Below are 24,979 nucleotides of genomic sequence, written 5' to 3'. Positions count from 1 at the left end.
CCGAATAAAGATAGTCTGACAGTCTCCAATGAGGTAGATGGTAGTCTGGGACCACTCTCTGGTTGTGGTAGGATGGTTCAGTTGCCTGATAACAGCTGGGAAGAAACTGTCCCTGAATCTATAGGTGTGCGTTTTCACACTTCTGTACCTCTTGCCTGATGGGAGAAGGGAGAAGAGGGAGTGACCGGGGTAAGTCTGGTCCTTAATCATGCTGCTGGCGTCAATGGAAGGGATTGTGTGATGGTCTGGGCTGCGCCCACAATTCTCTGTAATGTCTTGGTGATTTCTATGATATAAAGCAGATCCCTCAAACATTTTATTTGATGAATGGTTACACAAATAATTTGTGAACCCAACCAGCAATTGAAAAATCTCTCAATTTCAATCACTCTGATGCCTTAGAGAGGGTTTAGAGGGTGTGTTCCTGCTGCTGATGTTATCAGTGCATTCACACGCGTATGCACTCTGGTTAATTCTATGCAAACAAAAAGTTACAACATACAATGACGCCATCAGAGAATGACCTTTAAAAAAAAGTACAAAATCATCTAAATTCAACCAAAACCTATTTACTTTATTGAATGTTAATATTTTCAAATCAGCTGAATGCAGCGATGAAACATGGCTTCAATGTGTGAGATAGTGCCTGGCCCAGATCCAGTTAGTGAGTCAGATAAGTTGTGTTTCCAAGTGTCAATGCATTGGCTTGAAGCCAAAGGCACTGCGGAATTGTGATCATTGCCATTTCTCGGTCACGGATTAAACTGTCACCTCGTACACTCTTCTAGCTGAACACTAACACTGAGTCTGAAGAAGGATCTAGACCCAAAACGTCACCTATCCATGTTCTCCACAGATGCTGCCTGACCCGCTGAGTTACTCCAGTACTCTGTGAAACGTCACCTATCCATGTTCTCCACAGATGCTGCCTGAGTTACTCCAGGACTTTGTGTCCTTTTGTGTGTTAACCTGCATCTTCACATGTTCATGTTGTAGGAGCAGACTTAGGCCATTCAGCCCATTAAGTCTACTCTGCCATTCAATCATGGCTGCTCTAACTTTCCCTCACAAATCCATTCTCCTGCCTTCTCCCCATAATCCTTGACACTCGTACTCATCAAAATTCTACTCTTAGAGTTAATTCTAAACTCGAACCCCACCCTATTTGGAAGGGAATCATAGAGTCGCAGAGCTGTATAGCACAGGCCCTTCGGCCCACCTTGTCCATGCTGACCAAGTTAGAATACCAGGCTAGTCCCATTAGCCTGCATTTGGCGCATATATTGGCGCATACAAGCTGGCGATGGCGGCAGCAAGATGCAGGTGCCCGCGGCCAGCCATCCGTTGCCCACACCGACTCCAGGGCCCTGCGGAACGATCCTGGAAGGGAGCAGCATGTGAGGGTGCCCGGTGCTCGGAGTCCTGGTATCGGAGACCGGTCGGGGTCTGTGTCCAGAGTCCGGACTCCTGAGTCCCCAGGTTGCATGGGGGACTGCCGAGACAAAGGCGGACCCAGAGTTGAGGGCCTTTGAGAACTAAGGAGGGTTGCTTGGCATGGAGTGGGATGGCATGCAACCCAATCATCTGGATCATTCTCGTAAATATCCCGTGGACCCTCTCTGCCAGCCTATCATTCCTCATATGAAGGGACCAAACTGCTCAGAATATTCCAAGTGTGGTTTCACCAGCACTTTACAAAACCTCAGCATTACATTCTTGCTGTATATTCTAGTCGGCTGGATATGAATGCTAACATTGCATTTGCCTTCCTCACCGCGGACTCCACCTGCACATGGACCGTTGGGAACCCTGCACCTGCACTCCCAAGTCCCTTTGCGTCTCTGATTTCTGAATCCTCTCTCCATTTAGAAAGTAGTGGATGCCTTTATTGATTCTACACAAAGTGGTGTTCACCTTCATTGCATCCAGAGCTGCTGCCTCACAGTGCATGACGCTTGTTTCCATCCCGACCTGGGCGATTATCTGTCTGGGATTTATTCGTCCTCTGTAAATTTCTCCGAGTGTGTAGGGAGTGAACGATAACGTGACACAACATGGAACCAAAGTGAACGGGTGATTGATGGTCAGTGTGGACTTGGTGGGACAGACGTCCCATGTCCATGTTATATCTTTCAATAAAATCCTGCTGTTTATTTGCAGAATTCATGTTTTTATATCAGATTTAGACTTTGCTGACTTTGTATCAGACACCACACAACACTAACCTCAGCAGCTCTGATCTGCCATGGATCTGCGGGTCAGGCAGCATCTGTGGAGAAAAGGAATAGGTGACTTTTTGGGTCGAGACTCTTCAGCTGTCTGAAAAGGGATGTCGACCCGAAAAGTCACCTATTACAATAGACAATAGGTGCAGGAGGAGGCCATTCGGCCCTTCGAGCCAGCACCACCATTCAATGTGATCATGGCTGATCATTCTCAATCAGTACCCCGTTCCTGCCTTCTCCCCGTACCCCCTGACTCCGCTATCCTTAAAAGCTTCCACAGACTGAAAAGGTTTTTCCTCATCTCCGTTCTAAATTACTTTTTTCCACAGATGCTGCAAGACCCATTGAGTTACTCCAGCATTTTGTGTCTAACTTCGGCGTAAACCAGCACCTGCAGTTAATTGTTCCGCATGACCACATGACAGTGTCTTAGTTCACAGGTTATAGGAGTAGAATTAGGCCATTCGGCCCATCGAGTCCAATCCACCATTCAATCATGGCTGATCTCTGCCCCCTAATCCTGTTTTCCTGCCTTCTCCCCATAACCCTGAACACCTGTTCTAATCAAGAATTTGTCTATCTCTGTCTTAAAAATATCCACTGACTTAACCTCCACTGCTCACTGTGGCAATGAGTTCCACAGATTAACTACCCTCTGACTAAAGAGGTTCCTCCTCATCTCCTTTATAAAAGAGCGCCCTTTAATTCTGAGGCTGTGACCTCTCGTCCTAGACTCTCCCACCAGTGGAAACATCCTCTCCACATCCACTCTATCTCTGCCTTTCATTATTCTGTAAGTTTCAATGAGGTCCCCCCTCAACCTTCTAAACTCCAGCGAGTACAGGCCCAGTGCCGACAAATACTCATGATAGGTTAACCCACTCATTCCTGGAATCATTCTGGTAAATCTCCTCAGGTTACACTGCAGACTCCTGCACTATCATGCCTATCTGGGTTTATGCTTTCAATTTATTGCGTTAACAGGTTGGTGAAGCTACAGCAAGTAAGATTGTCATTGTTCCATTGTGGGTATGTATAACAATTAAACATCCTTGGCTCTTCTCTCTTTCACCTGAGATGTTCCTGCATCTGTGGTCTTTTCAGTCTGAAGAAGGGTCTCGACCCGAAACCTCACCCATTCCTTCTCTCCCGAGATGCTGCCTGACCTGCTGAGTTACTCCAGCATTTTGTGAATAAATACTTCTGAATTTCATTTAATATGTCAATGGAAATTCCCAGCTAAATGTTACGTGATTAACTACACGGGCACATTCCGCTTTACAACAACAGAGATCTTTATCAACGACAACTTGTGTCGGTTTACAACTACATGTCTTATGAAACAAATTTTTCAAGAACTGCACACCATTACTCAGTAGTCAACAGGTGTCATTATATGAAGACACGAGAGCCTGCAGATAACTTAGAACAGTACAGCACACGGACTGGCTCTTCAACCCACACTGTCCATGCCGAACATGAAGACAAGTTAATCTCCTCAGCCTGCAACTGACCATAGCCCTCCTTTCCTAGGGTTGCCAACTTCGTCACTCCCAAATAAAGGACAAGGTGACCTCACCCAGCCAGCGTCCACGTGCTCCCGCTCCACCAACAGTGGCCAGCTAAGCAACCCGCCTCCCGGCCCGGGCGGCCACCATTGGTGGAGCGGGAGCACGTGGCCGCTGGCTGTGTGAGGTCACGTGGGGCGCGGGACGGTGACGTCACCCTTTGTCCCTTATTTGGGAGTGAGGAAGTTGGCAACCCTACTAATACGGGACAAGGGCGGTCCTGTATGGGACAAACTAATTTAGCCCAAAATACGGGATGTCCCGGCTAATACGAAACAGTTGGCAACCCTAGCCATTCCCTGCATAACCAGCAGGCAAAGACTACTTGCTCTAGAAGGAATAAAGGCGTAGACTATTTTCTAAATGGGTAGAGGATTCAGAAACCGGAGACTTGGGAGTCTGCTACAGGAGTCCCAAAAAATTTATTTGCAGATTGAGTCTTCAGTAAGGAAGACAAATGCAATGTTAGCCTTCATTTCAAGAGGACTACATTTTAAAGCAAGGATGTAATGCTGAGGCTTTATCAGGTGATGGTGAAGTCACATTTGGAATATTGTGAGCGGTTTTGGGCCCTATATCTGTGGAAGGATGTGCTAGCGTTGGAGAGGGTCCAGAGGAGGGTTGGGAGAATGACCCCAGGTATGATTGAGTTAACATATGATGAGCGTTTGACAGCACTGAGCCTCTACTCGTTCGAGTTTAGGATGAAAGGGGACTTTCATTGGAACTTACCAAAAAGTGAAAAGCCTGGAAAGTGTGGATGTGGAAAGGATGTTTCCACAAGTGGGAGAGTAGAACTAGAGAGCATAGCTTAAGAATACAAGGATGTACTTTTAGGAAGGAGAGAGGAGGAATTTCTTCAGTCAGAGGGTGGTGAATCTGTGGAATTCATTGCCAAAGACGGCTGTGGGACCGTTACTGGGTGTTTGTAAGATGGAGATTGATAGGTTCTTGATTAGTAAGGGTGTCGGGGGTTCATTTCATAAGCTCTAGGAGCAGTATTAGGCCATTGGGCCCATCAATTCCATGCCATCCGATCATGGCTGATCTATCTTTCCCTCTCAACCCCATTCTCCTGCCTTCTCCCCATAATGCCTGACACCCGTACCAATCAAAGATTATGGGGAGTTTGAGTTTAGTTTATTGTCACGTGTACCGAGGTACAGTGAATGGGGTTAAGAGTGAAAGATCAGCCATGATTAGGCAGTGTAGACTCGATGGGCCAAATGGCCTAATTCTGTTCACATGACATATGAACATAAACTTATGAGAACACATACTGGTGGATTGCATCACAGCTTGGTTTGTGAACACCACTGTCCAAGATTGCAAGAAATTGGAGAGTTGTAGAGGTAACCCTGTCAATCACACTGACATTTCTCCCTGGCTCCAGTCCAAAGCCACCATTCATACATCCAGACTCGGTACAGTCCCACAGAGCATCTCCAGTAGATTGGGTAGAAGGAGTAGGCCATTCGGCCCTTCGAGGCAGCACCGCCATTCAATGTGATTATGGCTGACCATTCACAATCAGTACCCTGTTCCTGCCTTCTCCCCATACCCCCTGACTCCGCTATGATTAAGAGCTCTATCTAGCTCTCTCTTGAAAGCATCCAGAGAATTGGCCTCCACTGCCTTCTGAAGCAGAGAATTCCACAGATTTACAAATCTCTGACTGAAAAAGTTTTTCTTCATCGTTCTAAATGGCCTACCCCTTATTCTTAAACTGTGGCCCCTGGTTCTGGACTCCCCCGACATTGGGAACATGTTTCCTGCCTCTAACGTGTCCAATCCCTTAATAATCTTATATGTTTCACCCGCTGAGTTACTCCAGCATTTTGTGATACCTTCGATTTGTACCAGCATGTACAGTTATTTTCCTACAAGACCAGTGATCCTTGTCTTTTTGGGTACAGGGACAATAGTGGAGACCTTGATGCAGGCAGGGACAGTGCAGGTTTGCAGGGACTGGTTGAAAATATCTGTGTAGATCAGTGCCAGTTGTTTGGCACAGAGCTTGAGGGTGGAGGGGGAAACATTGTCCGGTCCTGGAGATTTCCGGCTTTTCTGTTTCCTGAATAGCCTCTCCACCTCCGCAATGTTTATTGTTGGAGATGGAGAAGTAGCCAGGCTGATGTTGGGCAGTGGATGAGGACCGAGTCTGGAGTCAGGCTGTGAGGATGTGCAAATTGGTGATTGCAGAGGGGAGGGGGGTGGGTGGGGACGGATCCAGTCTTTGCAAACTGGAGTCAGTCTGTGAATACGTGGGAAGTGGTGATTGGGGAGGGGGGTCCCAGGGTTATGTTTCTGTTTCTCGAACCTGCAGTAAAACCCGTTCAAGTCGTTGGTCAGCTGACGACTGATTCCTCTTCTCAGCTTGTCCTTGGCCTGCCTGTAGAGGTCTGTATCCCCGCTCCTGTAGGCCTCATCTTTTGACTGGCAGAGCTGTCTGAGTTCTGCTGTGAACCAGGGCTTGTTGTTGAACTAGATCCGGGTCTTCGTGGGAATGCAACTATCCTCGCAAAAGCTGACATAGGATGTCACAGTGTGTGTGTACACATCGAGGCTTGTGGTTGCTTCCCTGAACACATTCCAATCAGTGCAATCAAAGCAGCACTGTAGTTTTTCAATGCCCTCGCTCGTCCACCTCTTCGTTGTTTTGACCACAGGTTTAGCAGATTTTAGTTTCTGCCTGTAGGTCGGAATAAGGTGAACTAAACAATGATCGGAGAGACCCAGAGCCGCCCGAGGAACAGAGCGATATGCGTTCTTGATTGAAGTGTAGCAGTGATCAGGTGTCCTCTGCCCTCTGGTGGGGCAGGTAACATGAAGTCTGTACTTTGGGAGCTCACGACTGAGGTTGGCCTTGTTAAAGTCCCCCAAAACAATGACCATGGAGTCGGGGAAGTCACTCTCTACCCTCAATACCTGGTCAGTGAGTTGCGTTTGCGCCTCACGTTCACAGGCTTGGGGGGGGGGGGGGGGATGTAAACTCCAGTGAGAATAAAAGAGGTAAATAAAAGAATGGCAGAGAGTTCTGGCAATTTGCTGCTGCCTGTAACAGTGGGGGTTTTCTGCTACTTTTCTTGCCTCTGGAACAAAACCAGGAGACGATAGCAAAAGATTGATAACAGGAAGCAAATTGTGAACAGCACCAAGCTGTTATCATAAGTTGTGTAGGAAAGAACTGCAGACACTGGTTTAAATCGAAGGTAGACACTAAATGCTGGAGTAACTCAGCGGGACAGGCAGCATCTCGGGAGAGAAGGAATGGGTGACGTTTCGGATCGAGACACTTCTTCAGATTCTGCAGAAGGGTCTCGACCCGAAACGTCACCCATTCCTTCTCTCCCGAGATGCTGCCTGACCCGCTGAGTTACTCCAGCATTTTGTGTCTACCTAATCATGAATCTGTCAATCTCTGCCTTAATATCCAATGACTTTGCCTCCACAGCCGTCTGTGGCAATGAATTCAATCTTAGATTTGATTAGTGAGGTTCTTGCAAGATTAGACATCAAACAGTCAGTAATCCCTCCAGCTAGCAATTAGAGGTAAAGCCTGGCTGGGATGCACACCACTCTCCCCAGGCTCGCTGGGAGACTTTTATCAGACTGCTCCCGGCAGCAGTCAGCTGGCCACCAACAAAAGGATATTCTTTTGATTATTTTTTTTTGCTGAGTGTCATTTTATTAATCTTAGCGTGCCTCGAAAAATATGAACAAAAACATAACAATGAGGTAATGAAAACCTTTGGATCAGAGCAGAACTTATCAGATGGAACATTTAGAAACATAAACAAGTGTCCCCTTGATCGCTCCCACCCCCACACTCAGAGACAACGCTGCAGTCTGGCCTGGCAGCCTCACCTTTGCTCAGACTCACTGGCGTGATGCACACTCCTACTTAACAATGCCGCACTTCACTCTGGGCCACCGCTACTTTCAACATGTTCAGTTTCAATTTGCACATTTAGTGATTTGGTGTTTTAATTTAAATTAATTTATTATTTAAAACTGAGGCGAGAAGAAACGTTTTCATCCAGAGAGTTGTGAATTTAGTTCATAAGTTCCAAGGAGCAGAATTAGGCCATTCCTACCACAATCCAAAGACGTGCAGGTTTGTAGGTTAATTGGCTTCTGTAATTTGTTCCTAGTGTGTAGGATGGAACTTGTATGAACAGATGATCGCTGAAGACTGATGCAAAGTTTTTGTTTATTTAAAAGAAGAGGGACACAGAGTGCTGGAGTAACTCAGCGGGTCAGGTAGCATCTGTGGAGAACATGGATAGGTGACGTTTCACAGAGTGCTGGAATAACTCAGCGGGTCAGGCAGCATCTGTGGAGAACATGGATAGGTGACGTTTCACAGAGTGCTGGAGTAACGCAGCGGGTCAGGCAGCATCTCTGGAGAGAAGGAATGGGTGACGTTTTGGGTCAAGACCCCTCTTCAGACTGATGTCAGGGGAGGGGGCGGGACCAAGATAGGATGTAGTCGGAGACAGGAAGACTAGTGGGAGAACTGGGAAGGGGGAGGGGAAAGAGATGGACAGAGGAACTATCTGAAATTAGAGAAGCCAATGTTCATACCGCTGGGGTGTAAACTACCCAAGCGAAATATGAGATGCTGTTCCTCCAATTTGCGCTGGGTTTCACTCTGACAATGGAGGAGGCCCAGGACAGAAAGGTCAGATTGGGAGTGGGAGGGGGAGTTTAGGTGCTGAGCCACCGGGAGATCAGGTTGGTTAAGACAGACTGAGCGGAGGTGTTGAGCGAAACGATCGCTGAGCCTGCGCTTGGTCTCGCCGATGTAGAGAAGTTGACATTGGACACATTTTGCTGCTCCACTGCGAATTCTCCTCAAGGTATGTCTAATTTGAAGATGTTCTCCTCCTTTCTTCGACGAGAGTTTAGCAACATGCTCTCTCACTGCTCCCCCTCAGTGATTCCTCCTGCCCTCCAACTCTACATCAGTCTGAAGAAGGGTCTCGACCTGAAACGTCACCCATTCCTTCTCTCCAGAGATGCTGCCTGACCCGCTGAGTTACTCCAGCATTTTATGTCTAACTTTGATTTAAACCAGCAACTGCAGCTTTTTTCCTCCACATCAGAGACAGATGAGATTCACTTGCTCTGTCTCAAACCAACAACACGTCAACTGTAACAACCATTCCACCTCTTGGGCTGATCGTGAACATGGAGCATAGAACAGCACAGCACAGGAACAGGCCCTTCGGCCCACAATGTCCATACTGAACATGGAGCATAGAACAGCACAGCACAGGAACAGGCCCCACACATCTACTTTAAACTTTGCCCCTCTCACCTTAAAGCTATGCCCTCTAATCCTTCACATTTTCAGTTAGACAGGTACATGGACAGGTTTGGAGGGATGTGGGCCAACACGGGCAGGTGGGACTACTGTAGCTGGGACATGTTGGTCGGTGTGGGCAAGTTGGGCCGAAGGGCCTATATCCACACTGTATCACTCTATGACGCTATGACTCTGTTTCCAACTGGGAAAAATGTTCTGATTGTCGACTATATCTATGCCTCTCAGTTACATATTGTAAATTTCCCCGGTGTGGGACGAATAAAGGAATATATTGAGGTCTCCCCTCAAACTGTGACGTTCCAGGGAAATTTCCTGACAATTTCTTTCCTGTGAAGTTCTGTGTTGTTCCTAAACCTTTGCTAACAGATACCAGACATCGATAACATTCATACTGTACAGAGAACTACATGTTGTTCACGTGTACAAATACAATGTAATTTACAAATTCGCGGACGATACTACCGTAGTGGAAAAAATGTTCCCAATGTTGGGGGAGTCCAGAACCAGGGGCCACACAGTCTAAGAATAAAGGGGGGCCATTTAAAACTGAGGTGAGAAGAAGCTTTTTCACCCAGAGAGTTGTGAATTAGTGGAATTCTCTGCCACAGAAGGCAGTGGAGGCCGATTCACTGGATGGATTTAAAAGAGACCCAAAATGACATCTATCCATTCCCTCCGCAGATGGTTTCTGACCCGCTGAGTTCCTCCAGCACTTTGTGTTTTGCTCAAGATTCCAGCACCTGCACTTCTTTGTCATACCTAGACATTGATTGTTAATTTATTATATTATAGATTATATCTGTGTTGTTGCATTTACGGGCCCGTAAAGCTGAATGTAAGAATTTCATTGTTTCATATTTGGTAGATATGACAATTAAACACTTGACTCTTGTCATAGAGTCATAGAGTGATGCAGGGTGGAAACAGGCCCCTCAGCCCAACCTGCCCACACCGGCCAACATGCCCCATCTACACTCATCCCACCTGCCTGCGTTTGGTCCCTATCCTTCCAAACCTGTCCATTCCATGTACGTGTCTAACTGTTTCTTAAATATTGCGACAGTAAATGTTTTGTGTGTTACTCCTCTTACCACAGGTTACAAGAAATGCTAGAGCACCATCTGATTGAGCCTGTGATGCAGTAAACCCTTGCACTAATGGATGCCTACAGAGTGGATGTCGGGTACGCGGACTGCCACATCGGCCCTCACTTCAGCCAGTTGCCCAGTGAGGTGGCGCCACGTGATGGGCGCTGCCAGTGGTGGGAGTGGAGAGTGAGCGGCATGACGGTGGCGTGGGTACCCTGCCGCACCACACGTGGGGCTGGGGGCTACAGGGCGACGCCACCCTGTGAATCCCCCCTGCTTTACAGTTTACTGAGTAGAGACCGGTGTCTGGAAGCTCCAAATTGCAGCAGCTTTTCCACCAGCCCCGACCTGGGGTAGATCGCCCGGCGCGGGGGAGCTGAGATTCCCCCCGATGTGGGAGCTTGATCGCCCCGACATGCAGGGCCCAACCGCCAGCTACGGGAGCCAAGATCGTCCCGTAAGCGGAAGGCTCGAGGCCCCTGACCGCGGGAGAACAAAGAAGGGAGAGATTGAACTTTTTCGCCTTCCATCACAGTGAGGAATGTGGAGGAGTCACTGTGGAGGATGTTCATGTTAAAATGTATTTTGTGTGTCCTGTTGCCTTTTATTAGTATGACTGTATGGCAAATGAAGTTCCTCGTATGTTGCAAAACATACTTGGCTAATAAAGAATGATTGTGATTGTGATGATGATTATGATTAGTTTATTGTCACAGTGAAAAGCTTTAGTTACGTGCTAACCAGTCAGTGGAAAGACAATACATGATTACAATCGAGCCATTTACAGTGTATGGGCACATGATAAGGGAATAACGTTTGTAAGGTTGAGGGAATAATGTTAACCCCTCCCTCCACCCTGCTTCTTCCCTCCCGGCCTCGGGTTAAACTTCCACTCGGTTACAGGAGACAATTGGCAATAGTGGACACGGCCCTCCCCTCTCCCCCTCTCCCCCTCTCCCCTCCCTCCCTCCCTCCCTCCCTCACTGCGAGGGTTTACTGACCAGTCCTTTACTGGGCATCCACAGTGTGTGCCACAGTGTAAAACAAGTGACCCCCCCCCATGCAAAACAGTGCCTCCCCCGATGCTCAGAGTGCTACACTGCGACAGCTATCTGAAGCCCTCTCGATACAAAACTACGAGGGCCATGGAGATAAAGGACAGAAGCAACAGTAGCAGCGTGAGGCCAGATGTTCTTGTTACAATGTTCCAGGAAGCAGTGAAGAGTAACAAGAGCAGCACATGTAGCCGTCAGCCTTTGTATCTCTCCCACTGCCTTGCCAATTCTTACAAGGAAACTTGGCAGAAGCTTTGCGCTGTGCTGCTGATGCCACTTAAACATTGCGGCTCCAGTCCAAGAGCAGGAGAAGGGGAGAGGTGAGAATAACACAAGAAGCCAAAAGTGTCGGGAACAAAATCACAGAAGGACGAGATCAGGGAAGCGCGAGCGCGTTTGCGTCCCCATCAGCTCTGTGTTGTGGCAATACTCTGAACCATCTTAGATTAGTTTAGAGATACAGCGTGGAAACTGGACCTTCAGCCCACCGTGTCTACACCAACCAGTGGCCACCCCGTACACTAGCAGTATCCTACACACTGGGGACGATTTACAATCGTTACCAAAGCCAATTAACCTGCACATCTTCGGAGCACCCGGAGAAAACCCACGCCAAGTCACGGGGAGAAGGTACAAACTCCGTACAGACAGCACCCGTAGTCGGGATGGAACCCGGGTCTCCGGCGCTGTGAGGCAGCAACTCTACCGCTGCGCCACCGTGCCACTCCTGACATCACAGATGAGAAGAGGGAGGCCCTGGTGTGTCCCTGTCATCTTTGTATGACAGCAACTCTCTGAACATCTGCTACACATCATAGAAACATAGAAAATAGGTGCAGGAGGAGGCCATTTGGCCCTTCGAGCCAGCACCGCCATTCATTGTGATCATGGCTGATCATCCACAATCAGTAACCCGTGCCTGCCTTCTCCCCATATCCCTCGATTCCACTAGCCCCATAGAGCTCTATCTAACTCTCTTTTAAATTCATCCAATAAATCGGCCTCCACTGCCCTCTGTGGCAGAGAATTCCACAAATTCACAACTCTCTGGGTGAAAACGTTTTTTCTCACCTCAGTTTTAAATGGCCTCCCCTTTATCATTAGACTGTGGCCCCTGGTTCTGGACTCCCCCATCATTGGGAACATTTTTCCTGCATCTAGTTTGTCCAGTCCATTTATAATTTTATACGTCTCTATAAGATCCCCTCTCATCCTTCTAAACTCCAGTGAATACAAGCCCAGTCTTTCCAACCTTTCCTCATATGGCAGTCCCGCCATCCCGGGGATTAAAATTGATGGAGAAGATTTAGAGAGAACAGAACAGTCCAGCACCAGAAGAGGCCCTTCAGCCCACAATGCCTGTGTCGAACATGATGCCAAGACCATCACTTATCTGCCTGCGCGTGATCCCTATCCCTCCAATCCCTGCATATCCATGTGTCTATCCACATCACCTACACACCACTATGGTATCTGCCTCCACCACCACCCCCCGCAGTGCGTTCCAGGCCCCCACCCCCCTCTGTGTAAAACCCTGCCCCGCACATCTCCTTTAAACTTTGCCCCACTGTCTACCCTATCTACGCCTCTATCATATTTTAGATCAGAAGAATACCGCAGCACCCGGGGAAACGCACGCGGCCAGGAGACGGTGCAAACTCCACACAGACAGCACCACAAGTCAGGATGAAGGCCGGTTTGTTGGCAGTATCAGACAGGATTTCTGGGGGTGGGAGGTGAGGGAGAGAGTCAGCGGCTGTGAATGGTCCTCCCTCTCCCTCTGTGTAAAACAGATCATGGTCCCCAACCTCATTCTCCCCGCTCCCGTCGGGCAGAAGGTACAGAAGCTTGAAAGCGCGCACCACCAGACTCAGGAACAGCTTCTTCCCCTCTGTTATCAGGCTTCCATAAGCTAGGGTACTGTCCGATTCACCTCTACCCCATTGCGGACATTAGACTTTGTCTGTGGAACTGATGCGCTACAATGCTGAGAACTATATTCTGCACTCTGTATCTTCCCCTTTGCTCTACCTGTTGTACTTGAGTTTGACTTAATTGTATTTATGTACAATATTATCTTAATTGTATTTATACAATATTATTTGGATTGCATCCAAACCAAGGTTCCCACTGTACCTCAGTACCCGTGACACGGTGGCGCAGCAGTAGAGTTGCTGCCTTACAGTCCTTACAGCGCCAGAGACCTGGGTTCAATCCAGACTTTGGGTGTTGTCTGTACGGAGTTTGTACGCTCTCCCCGTGACCGTGTGGGTTTTCTCCAGGATCTGCTCCCACACTCCAAAGACGTACAGGTTTGCAGGTTAATTGGCTTGGTAGAAATGTAAATTGTCCCGAGAGTGTAAGATGGTGTTAGTGTGCGGGGATCGCTGGTCGGCGTGGACTCCATGGGCTGAAGGGCCTGTTTCCGCGCTGTATCTCTACACTAAACTAAAGTGAACCTGAACGTGCACCTGCACCATGTGAGTGTGATTTGCCAACAGATTGTGCATCAGTTACTCACCATTCCACCAGTGCATTCGCGACAGTCCTGCAGACACGCCAGGTTCTCCCAGGTGCTGTAAGCCTTCAGGCCTGCGACCAGTGCCTGCAGTGAGCGATTGTTGACCAGGTTCCTGCCTTGGTACATATCTTCATCCAGTATCTCTCCCGCATACCTGTGGGGGCAACACCACAAACCTGAATCCACCAACAAGGGGTCAACCATAACACAGGCTCAAACTCTCCTGTCCAATCCCTCTGGCACCTGACAAATACTCTATTCAGCATCTACAGGTGTACCATAAAACACTGACTGGTTGCGTCACGGCCTGGCACACTGGTGCAACGGTAGAGTTACAGCGCCAGACACCTGGGTGCCGTCTGCATGGAGTTTGGACAATCTCCCCGTGACCGTGTGGGTTTTCACTGGGTGCACCGGTTTCCTCCCACATCCAAAAGACATGCGAGTTTGTCCGGCCCATCATGGTTACTGACCTCCCCAACATCGAAGGGATCTACAGGAGACACTGCCTCAAAAAGGCAGCAAGCATCATCAAAGACCTACCACGGTCAAAGAGGTAGTAGATGGATGCAGAAGAGGGGTTGCCTGGTGGATGAGTCAGGTGGGGGCAGTGAAGGGTGGAGATACAGTAAACGAGGCTGGAGGTGATGAGTGGAGAATATAAGACATAAAATTATAAAATTATAAAAGGACTAGACAAGCTAGATGCAGGAAAAATGTTCCCAATGTTGGGGGAAGTCCAGAACCAGGGGCCACAGTCTAAGAATAAAGGGGAGGCCATTTAAAACTGAGGTGAGAAAAAACGTTTCCACCCAGAGAGTTGTGAATTTGTGGAATTCTCTGCCACAGAGGGCAGTGGAGGCCAATTCACTGGATGAATTTAAAAGAGAGTTAGATAGAGCTCTAGTGGCTAGTGGAATCAAGGGATATGGGGAGAAGGCAGGCACGGGTTACTGATTGTGGATGATCAACCATGATCACAATTAATGGCGGTGCTGGCTCGAAGGGCCAAATTTGCCTCCTCCTGCACCTATTTTCTATGTTTCTATGTTTAATACAGAAGGATGCAAAGGGAATCTGGTTACAAAGGAAGGTGGGGAGTGAAATGCACAGTGAGTGGAAGGGATGGTGGGAGTCAGATACATTTGGGAGTCGGGATGCGAGGTTGATGAAGAGATGGGGGAGATGGAAGAGGGCAACAGAATCAGCACCTCATAACCTGGATCTACCTATCACTTGCCAGGCTTTGCCCCACCTGCATAGAAAGGAGATGTGGCTGATCACACTAGTTGGCTGATTGCACAATGTCAGGTAGACGTATGAGTACTGATACAAGGGATTGGGACCTGAGTGACTGGGCATCTGAGGACCAGCGGCCACAGCCTCAGAATAAAATGACATTCCTTTAGAAAGGAGATGAGGAGGGTTTTCTTGAGTCAGAGGGTGGTAGATCTGTGGAATTCATTGCCACAGACAGCTGTGGAGGCAGTCAATGGATATCTTTAAAGTGGAGATTGACAGATCTTGATTAGTACGGGTGCTAGGGGTTATGGGGAGTAGGCAGGAGAATGGGGTTGAGAGGGAAAGATAGATCAACTGTGATTGAATGGCAGAGTAGACGATGGGCTGAATGGCCTAATTCTGCTCCTAGAACTTCAGTTCAGTTCAGTTTAGTTCAGTTTATTGTCACATGTGCCGAGGTACAGTGAAAAGCTTTAGTTGCGTGCTAACCAGTCAGCAGAAAGACAATACATGATTACAATCGATCCATTTACAGTGTACAGATACATGTAAAGGGAATAACGTGTAGTGCAAGGTAAAGCCAGCAAAGTCCCAACAAGATAGTCCGAGGGTCATCAATGAGGTAGATAGTAGTTCAGCACTGCTCTCTGGGTGTGGTAGGATGGTTCAGTTGTCTGGTAACAGCTGGGAAGAAACTGTCCCTGAATCTGGAGGTGTGCATTTTCACACTTCTGTACCTCTTGCCTGATGGGAGAGGGGAGAAGCGGGAGTGACCGGGGTGAGACTGGTCCTTGATTATGCTGCTGGCCTTGCCGAGGCAACATGAGGTGTAACATGAACCTATGGATGTATGGACCCCTTCCTCTCACCTCTTCCTCCCAGCATCTCGTCCCTACTCCATCAGTTTGAGAAGGGTCTCCACCCAAATGCATCTGTACATTGTTCCACAGATGTTGTAGAAAGGAACTGCAGATGCTGGTGTATGCCAAAGATATTCCTGCACTTAGTGTCGAACTTCCACAGATGTTGACTGCCCCACTGAGTTACTCCAGCACTGGTTTTGCTCAGGATTTCCTGCATCTGCATCAGGTTTGTGCCCACAAGTTCCATCTTCCTTTCACACAGAGGATGGTGGGTGTATGGAAGAGGAGGTAGTTGAGGCAGGTACTATCACAACATGTAAAAGACACTTGGACAGGTACGTGGACAGGAAAGGTTTAGCGGGATATGGGCAAACACTGCCAGGTGGAACTAGCTTCGATGGGATATTTTGGTCGGCACGGACAAATTGGGCCAAAGGGCCTGTTTCCATGCTGTATGGCACCAACTCTCTCGATATGACTTGACTGTGACTTTATTGTAAATCCAAAACTCACGCCTAGACTACTCCAGTTGTTCCTCTTCTCAACCAATTAATATTGGCAAAAGGTTGACACAAAATGCTGGAGTAACTCAGCGGGTCAGGCAGCATCTCAGGAGCGTAGGAATGGGGGACGTTTTGGGTCGAGACCCTTCTTCAGACTCTTTTTTAAGAGCAGGATTGAAATTAGTGGTGAAATTGATGAAGTCAGTGAGTTCTGCATGGGTACAAGAGGTAGCACCAATGCAGTCATCAATGTAGCGGAGGTATAGTTCGGGGATGGGGCCAGTGTATGCCCTATCTATAAAGAGTCTGAAGAAGGGTCTCGATCCAAAACGTCACCCATTCCTTCTCTCCAGAGATGCTGCCTGACCCGCTGGGTTACTCCAGCATTTTGTGTCTAGCTTCGATTTAAACCACCATCCGCAGGTTTTTTTCCTACAATTTGGCAAAACATTGAATTCTCTATTGTTGGTTGAACATCGCATTCTCCAATTTTGGGCAACTCCATAATCCTTCCCATGTCCCTTCTTCCCCATGTAACCCTCCCCTTACCCCCCCCCCCCCCCCCACCCCACTCACCTGTGCCGCACTCGGACTCACACCTATTTCTCCTCTCCCCCCTAATCCACCTTCATCCCTTCCTCCTGATTCATCATTGTCTCAAACCTCTTTTCATTCAGACCTTTGTCCGACCATCTGCCTATTAAATAACCCTCCTCACCTCTATCAATCTATGACCTGCCAGGCTTTGACCTGCCCCTCCTCTCTTCACGCTTTCTTCTCTCCCCCCGCTTCCTGAAAAAGGGTTCCTATCCAAAACGTGATCTATCCATGTTCTCCACAGATGCTGCCTGACCCGCTGAGTTACTCCAGCACTCTGTGAAACGTCACCTATCCATGTTCTCCAGAGATGCTGCCTGACCCGCTGAGTTACTCCAGCACTCTGTGAAACGTCATCTATCCATGTTCTCCTGAGATGCTGCCTGACCCGCTGAGTTACTCCAGCACTCTGTGAAACGTCATCTATCCATGTTCTCCTGAGATGCTGCCTGACCAAATGAGTTACTCCATCACTCTGTATCTTTTTTTCAATTAATTTTGGCGTTGGAATAAAACGAATTAGACACTGAGCAATGAATTAGAATCACACGTAGCGAGTTACATTTCGATGAGGTGTAGGGTTGCCAACTTCCTCACTCCCAAATACAGGACAAAGGGTGACGTCACCGCCCGGACAGCCACCATTGGTGGAGCGGGAGCATGTGGTCGTTGGCTGGGTGAGGTGACGTGGGGCGCGGGGCGGTGACGTCACCCTTTGTCCCTTATTTGGGAGTGAGGAAGTTGGCAACCCTACTAATATGGGACAAGGGCGGTTCTGCACGTGACAAACCAATTTAGCCCAAAATACAGGATGTCCCGGCTTATACGGGACAGTTGGCAACCCTAATGAGGTGGCACCGAGCTGACAGTCCTGACAAAACCCTCTGCAATATAGGAACAGTGGGGGAATATTTTTGATAATTTCCAATTAGTTTAGTTTAGAGATACAGCATGGTCACAGGCCCTTCGGCCCACCAAGTCCACGCCAACCAGTGTTCTCCCTTCACACTAGTTCTATGTTATCCCACTTTCTCATCCATTCCTTACACACTAGGGGCAGTTTACAGAGGGCCAATTAACCTACAAACCCACACGTATTTGGGATGTGGGGGAAAACGGAGAATAACCACGCGGTCACAGTTACAAAAGTCACACAGACAACAGCTGGGGTCAGGATGGAACCCGGGTCTCTGGCGCTGAGAGGCAGCTACTCTGCCAACAGCACCACAGCAATCAAACTTTTAAAAATATTAGAAATTTAAGGAACTACAAAGATGAAACAGAAATGCAGTGGCTTCAACGTCACTTACAGTAAAGCAGCTGATTCACTGTAACATTACTGCAATTTACAAAGGAATTCAGAGGTTGAGTCATCTGGGGACTGCAGTGCATTATTTACTCCTTGTTAATAAGGTCTTAATTAGTTTTTCACTCCAGGAGAACGAGTCTAGAACGAAAACAGAAACAGCTGGAAATACTCAGCGGCTCAGGAAGCAGCTGTGGAGAAGGCGATGAACACAGCTGATGTCTCATATCCACAGCCTTGCATCAGAATGGGAAAGGTTTGAACTTCAGAGAAAGGGCCTAGGACAGAGAGAAGATAGGAAAAGAACTGTGGTTGGACATAGATCAGGAGAACATAGAACAGTACAGCACAGGAGCAGGCCATTCTGGTTGTGGTTGATTACTGTGCAAACACCTGATAAGTGCATTTGCCTTGGAGTTTCCAGCGCCAAGGAACAGATTAACGGAGCGTGTCTTTTCACAGAGCATTATTTTAATTGAATGGCTGTCGATGGGCAAAACCACAAACACTGGAGGAGTTTAGTCAAGTTTAGTTTAATTTAGAGATACAGCACAGAAACAGGCCCTTTGGCCCACCGAGTCCGTGCTGACCAGTGATCTCTGTTACACCAGCGCTATCCCATACACTAGGGACAGTTTACAATTTAACCAAAGCCAATTAACCTACAAATGGTTCTGCACCTTCCCAAACCTCTAGTCTCCCCCTCCCTGACTCTCAGTCTGAAGAAGGGTCTCGACCCGAAACATCACCTATGCCTTTTCTCCAGAGATGCTGCCTGACCCGTTGAGTTACTCCAGCATTTGTGTCTATCGTTGGTGTAAACCAGTATTTGCAGTTCCTTCTTACACAACCTACAAACTTGCGGGTCTTTGGAGTGTGGGAGGAAACCGGAGCACCCGGGTAAATCCACGCGGTCACGGGGAGAACGTACAAACTCCGTACAGAAAGCAACTGTGCTCAGGATCGAACCCGGGTCTCTGGTGCAGTAAGGCAGCTCTACCACTGCGCCACCGTGCAGCCCCAGAATATGTCCCGAAACACAACTACGAAATTCTTACTTGCAGCAGCACAACAGACCTGTGAACATGTTACTCTGTAAAACCCATAACAACAAAAGTTCAGTAGATATATAAAACAATAGACAAATGAACAGACAATAATAGTGCAAGTTTTGGCAAAGATAATGAAATCACTTGATTGTCTTTTCTGTTCATTAGAAATTTGAACAATTCCAGGAATATCTCTGGTTTGCAAAACGGACTTCAGTTTTGATAGAAGATAGACACAAAATGATGTCGTAACTCAGCAGGACAGGCAGCATTTCTGGAGAGAAGGAATGGGTGACGTTTCGGGTCAAGGCCCTTCTTCAGATTGATTGTTTGAAAGATCTTGTGTGGAAACAGGCCATTCGGCCCACCAAGTCCATCGATCTCCCATTCACACTAGTTGTATGTTATCTCACTTTCTCATCCACTACCAACACAGAGGTTTGCTGATTTGTTCTTCGGCTTGGTCCTTATAATCTCATGCTGCCTAGGGCAGGATAGGAATTTGGACTTAATCTGCCTCAGGGCATTCATTGGAAATGTAATTATTCCTTCAATTAATCACTTCAGAGGATAGTTTGGTTTATTGTGGTCACATCTACCGAGGTATAATGAAAAGCTTTTTGTTGCGTACTATCCAGTCGGCAAAAAGACAATCCATGATTATAGCTAGGCCGTCCACAGTGTACAGAAACAGGATAAAGTGTATAACGTTTAGTCCAGGAAAGTCCAAGTAAAGATTGTTCAAAGGTCTCCAATGAGGTGGATGGGAGGCCAGGGCCGCTCTCTAGCTGGTGAGACGATGGTTCAGTTGGCTGATAACAGCCGGGAAGCATCTGTCCCTGAATCTGGAGGTGTGCGTTTTCACACTTCTGTACCTCTTGCCTGATGGGAGAGGGGAGAAGAGGGAGTGTCCAAGGTGAGACTTGTCCTTGATTACGCTGCTGGCCTTGCTGAGGCAGCGTGAAGTGAAGATGGAGTTGAAAAGTGTAGAGCAAGGTTGGTTTGTGTGAAGGTGTGGGCTGCTTCCACAATTCTCTGCAATGTCTAACGGTCATGGATGGAGGTGTTCCCAAACCATGCTGTGATGCATCCCGATAAAATTCTTTTGAAAGCGCATCTGTAGAACTTGGTGCGGGTTGATGGGGACATGCCTTAAGCATTGTAAGGAAGTCGAGGCGTTGGTGTGCTTTCCTGGCCATTGTTTTGAAGAATCGAGAGTTGTTCCTCCCTGAGCTGCAAACTAAGGTCAGAGTGACTACGTTGAAGTAGGCCTGAGATTCTAAAAAGAATGTGGAAGCAATATGTCACGGGGCAGCCTAGTGGCACAGCTGGTAGAGCTGCTGCCTCACAGTGGCAGAGACCCGGCCTCCATCCTGACCTCGGGTGCCAGCCCAGTGGAGTTTGAACATTCTCCCCGTAACCGCGTGGGTTTCCTCCGGGTACTCTGGTTTTCTCCCACATCTCAAAGATGTGCAGGATTGTAGGTAAATTGGCCTCTGTAAAAATTGCCCCTAATGTGTTGTAGAGAATGGACGAGAAAGAGGGATAGCGTAGAACTAGTGAGAATGGGTGATCAACAGTCAGAGTGGACTCGTTGGGCCAGCCTGAAGAAGGGTCTCGACCCGAAACGTCACCCATTCCTTCTGTCCACTATTGTATCTGCCTCCTCCACCACCACTTGCAGCGTGTTCCAGGCACTCACCACTCTCTGTGTAAAAAACCTGCCCCACACATCTCCTTTAAATATTTCCCCTCTAACCTTAAAGCCATGGTAGGGTTACCAACTGTCCCGTATTAGCCGGGACATCCCGTATTTTGGGCCACCCTTGTCCCGTATTAGTAGGGTTGCCAACCTCCTCCCTCAGGGTGACGTCACCGCCCCGTGCCCCACGTGACCTCACCCAGTCAGCGGCCACGTGCTCCCACTACACCAATGGCGGCCACCCGGGCCGGGAGCACGTGGCCGCTGGCTAGGTGAGGTGACGTGGGGCGCGGGGAGGTGACCTCACAAAGCCAGCGGGATTTTGGAGTGAGGAAGTTGGCAACCTTAAGCCATGCCCTCTCGTCTTTGACATTCCCACCCTGGGAAAAATCTTCTGACTGTCTACCCTATCTACACCTCACATCATTTTATATACTTCCATCAGGTCCCTCCCTCAACCTCCGACGCTCTAGAGAAAACAATCCATATTTGCCCAACTCTCCTTACAGCTAATAGCCTCTAATGCAGCCACCAGCTTATAGACATGTATAAAATTATAAATGGACTGGACAAGCTAGATGCGGGAAAAATGTTCCCAATGTTGGGGGAGTCCAGAACCAGGGGACACAGCCTAAGAATAATGGGGAGGCCATTTAGAACTGAGGTGAGAAGAAACATTTTTCACCCAGAGAGTTGTGAATTTGTGGAATTCTCTGCCACAGAGGGCAGTGGAGGCCAATTCACTGGATTAATTTAAAAGAGTTAGATACAGCTCTAGGAGCTAGTGGAATCAAGGGGTATGGGGAGAAGGCAGGCACAGGTTACTGATTGTGGATGATCAGCCATGATCACAATGAATGGTGGTGCTGGCTCGAAGGGCCAAATGGCCTCCTCCTGCAGCTGTTTTTGATATTTCCATGTTTCTAAGCATTCTGGTAAACCTCATCACGATCAAGAGGGTCAATAATGTTTAATTGTCATGTACACCAAAACAGAAGAGTGAAATTCGTACCTGGAGGTCTGTGAACACAAATACAATAGGTAGCATTATTGGAGCCATTTATGTTTAGACTAGCTACTGTTGGCATGTTATATTATTTTGCCTAGATATATCTTGCCGTATTATTTTGGACACTTTTGGGTGGTCATTAGATGCACAGGGTGGTGTATATATATGGGCATAAGGAACTGGGAGTGGGCAGGTACAGGGAGGGAGAATATACAGTTCTCACCAGACCTGGACAGACCATCAACTGGACGGACCTGAGACCTGGGACCAAACCAGGGACCAAACCAGGGACAGAGCAGCCGGCTACGACCTGTATGCGAAATAAGTAAAACCCGGTATGTTCATCTCCTTGTTTGTACAACTACTTCAATAAACAACTAATTAAACTGGAAAAACCGACTGGAAGATCTGTTCTGTTGGGTCTGCGTAAGATCACTCTGACACCCTGTGCAGTAATGGCAGTTGGAAAAGTCACTGGAAAAGTCCAAAAGTTGCCATTACAACATTATATATGAACGAAAAAAGTTCAATAAATAAAAAACTCCAATATTTGTGCAAAACAAAACAAAAGCCTGAAGTTCCAAAGCCTCGGCATCCTTTCTGTAACGGGATGACCAGAACAGCACGTGATACTCCAAACGTGGCCCGACCAAAGTCTTATAGAGCTGCATCATGACCTCCCAAGGCAGTGGTGTCCAAACTTTTTTCAAAGAGGGCCGGATTTGGTAATGTGAAAATACCCAAGGGCCAAACCTTACCCTCCCCCGAACCTTTAACTAATGCGCTCCCCCCCCCCCGAACCTTTAACTAATGCGCTCCCCCCCCCCCCCCCCGGACCTTTGACTAATGCGCTCCCCCCCCCCAGACCTTTAACTAATGCGCTCCCCCCCCCTCCCCAGGCCTTTAACTAATGCGCTCCCCCCCCCCGGACCTTTAACTAATGCGCTCCCCCCCCCCCCCCCCCCCGGACCTTTAACTAATGCGCTCCCCTCTGGACCTTTAACTAATGCGCTCCCCCCCCCCCCCCAGGACCTTTAACTAATGCGCTCCCCCACCCCCGGACCTTTAACTAATGCGCTCCCCCCCCCCCGAACCTTTAACTAATGTGCTCCCCCCCCCCCCCCCCGGACCTTTAACTAATGCGCTCACCCCCCCGGACCTTTAACTAATGCGCTCCCCCACCCCCGGACCTTTAACTAATGCGCTCCCCCCCCCCCGGACCTTTAACTAATGCGCTCCCCCCCCCCCCCCCCCCGGACCTTTAACTAATGCGCTCCCCCCCCGGACCTTTAACTAATGCGCTCCCCCCCTGGACCTTTAACTAATGCGCTCCCCCCCCCCCCCCCCCGGACCTTTAACTAATGCGCTCCCGCACCCCCGGACCTTTAACTAATGCGCACACCCCCCCCCCCCCCCCCGGACCTTTAACTAATGCGCTCCCCCCCCCCCCCGGACCTTTAACTAATGCGCTCCCCCACCCCGGACCTTTAACTATTGCGCACTCCCCCCCCCCCCCGGACCCCTCTCCCCTCCCCTCTCCCCCTCCCCCTACCTTCATTCTGTTAGACAGTGCTGGCGGGCCATAAATAATACATTTAAGACGGAAGCTGCGGGCCGTATAAAATCTGACCTCGGGCCGCGATTGGCCCCCAGGCCGGACTTTGGACATGTCTGTCCTAAGGTATGAAAACAATAGATCAAAGGGGACGAAATAAAGGAAAATGTAGAATGTAGAATTGTTCATTGTTAGCTGAGGGGAAGGTGCCAACGATGCAACCAATCAGGAAAATATAATCAGGAGGACGTAAAACTAGGGTGGGGGAGGGATGGACAGGGAGGGAAAGCAAGGGTTACTTGAAGAGACTCATATGTCACTCATCAAGCAGACATTTGGAAAGGTACATGGATAGGAAAGCTTTAGAGGGACATGGACCAAATGGGGCATACTGGTCAGCATGGATGTGTTGGGCCAAAGGGCCTGATTCTGTGCTGCATAATTCTATGACATTGGACTTAATGGATGACAACTTTGCCTCTGAAACCCGAGGTAACAAAGACGTGCAGGTTTGTAGGTTATTTGGCTTCAGTAAAATTGTTAATTGTCCCTTGTGTGTAGAATCGTCACAGAGACAAAGAGTCTTACAGCGTGGAAACAGGCCCTCGGCCCAACGTGCCCACACCGGTCAAAGTCCCATCTGCACTCATCCCATTAGGGTTGCCAACTGTCCTGTATTTGTCGGGCCATCCCGTATATTGGGCTAAATTGGTTTGTCCCCTATTAGGCCCAGGAGGTGCTGTAGGCCCGGACAGTGTACGCCCGAACAGTTTAGGTCCGGACAGTGTAGGTCCGGACATTGTGGGCCTGGACACTGTAGGCCCGGACACTGTAGGCCTGGACACTGTAGGCCCGGACACTGTAGGTCAGGGCAGTGTAGGCCCAGATACTGTAGGCCCGGACACTGTAGGTCAGGGCAGTGTAGGTCAGGGCAGTGTAGGTCAGGGCAGTGTAGGTTCGGGGACCCAGGCACCGCCTAACAGAGGTTGCGTAGTAACCCGCCTCTCTGTCCAACCACAGTTCGTTTCTGCTTCTACGACTCAAAAGGTGTCATAAAACCAGTGAATGGTGATCCATGCATGCTTTGTGCATGGTTTACAGTGCACTGCCCAATGCATGGGAAGCCCTCTCCTAGGGTTGCCAACTGTCCTGTATTAGCCGGGACCGCCCTTCTCCCATATTAGGCTCGGGGGCCGCTGTCAGTCGAGACAGTGTAGGCTAACGGAGGTTGCGTAGCAACCCGCCTCCCGGCGGCCGCCATTGGTGGAGCGGGAGCACGTGGCCGCTGGTTGTGTGAGGTCACGTGGGGCGCGAGGCGGTGACGAAACCTTGTCCCGTATTTGGGAGTGAGATAGTTGGCAACC

General features: G+C 48.7%; 1 protein-coding gene across 2 annotated transcripts in view; it reads right to left on the bottom strand.

Moving 5' to 3' along the window:
- The window catches only part of acoxl (acyl-CoA oxidase-like), a 323,411-nt gene that overhangs the window by 145,905 nt on the left and 152,527 nt on the right, over positions 1-24,979 (bottom strand). For both annotated transcript variants that reach the window (XM_078400283.1, XM_078400282.1), the window contains one exon: positions 13,790-13,943. In XM_078400283.1, coding sequence (XP_078256409.1) covers positions 13,790-13,943 — 154 coding nt within the window. The remainder of the gene's footprint in view (positions 1-13,789; positions 13,944-24,979) is intronic.

The sequence above is a fragment of the Rhinoraja longicauda genome, chromosome 5, assembly GCF_053455715.1.
Source record: "Rhinoraja longicauda isolate Sanriku21f chromosome 5, sRhiLon1.1, whole genome shotgun sequence".
In the NCBI taxonomy this organism is placed as follows: Eukaryota; Metazoa; Chordata; class Chondrichthyes; order Rajiformes; family Arhynchobatidae; genus Rhinoraja; species Rhinoraja longicauda.
The sequence above is the reverse complement of the archived record's forward strand: the minus strand, read 5'-3'. Positions and strand labels throughout refer to the sequence as shown.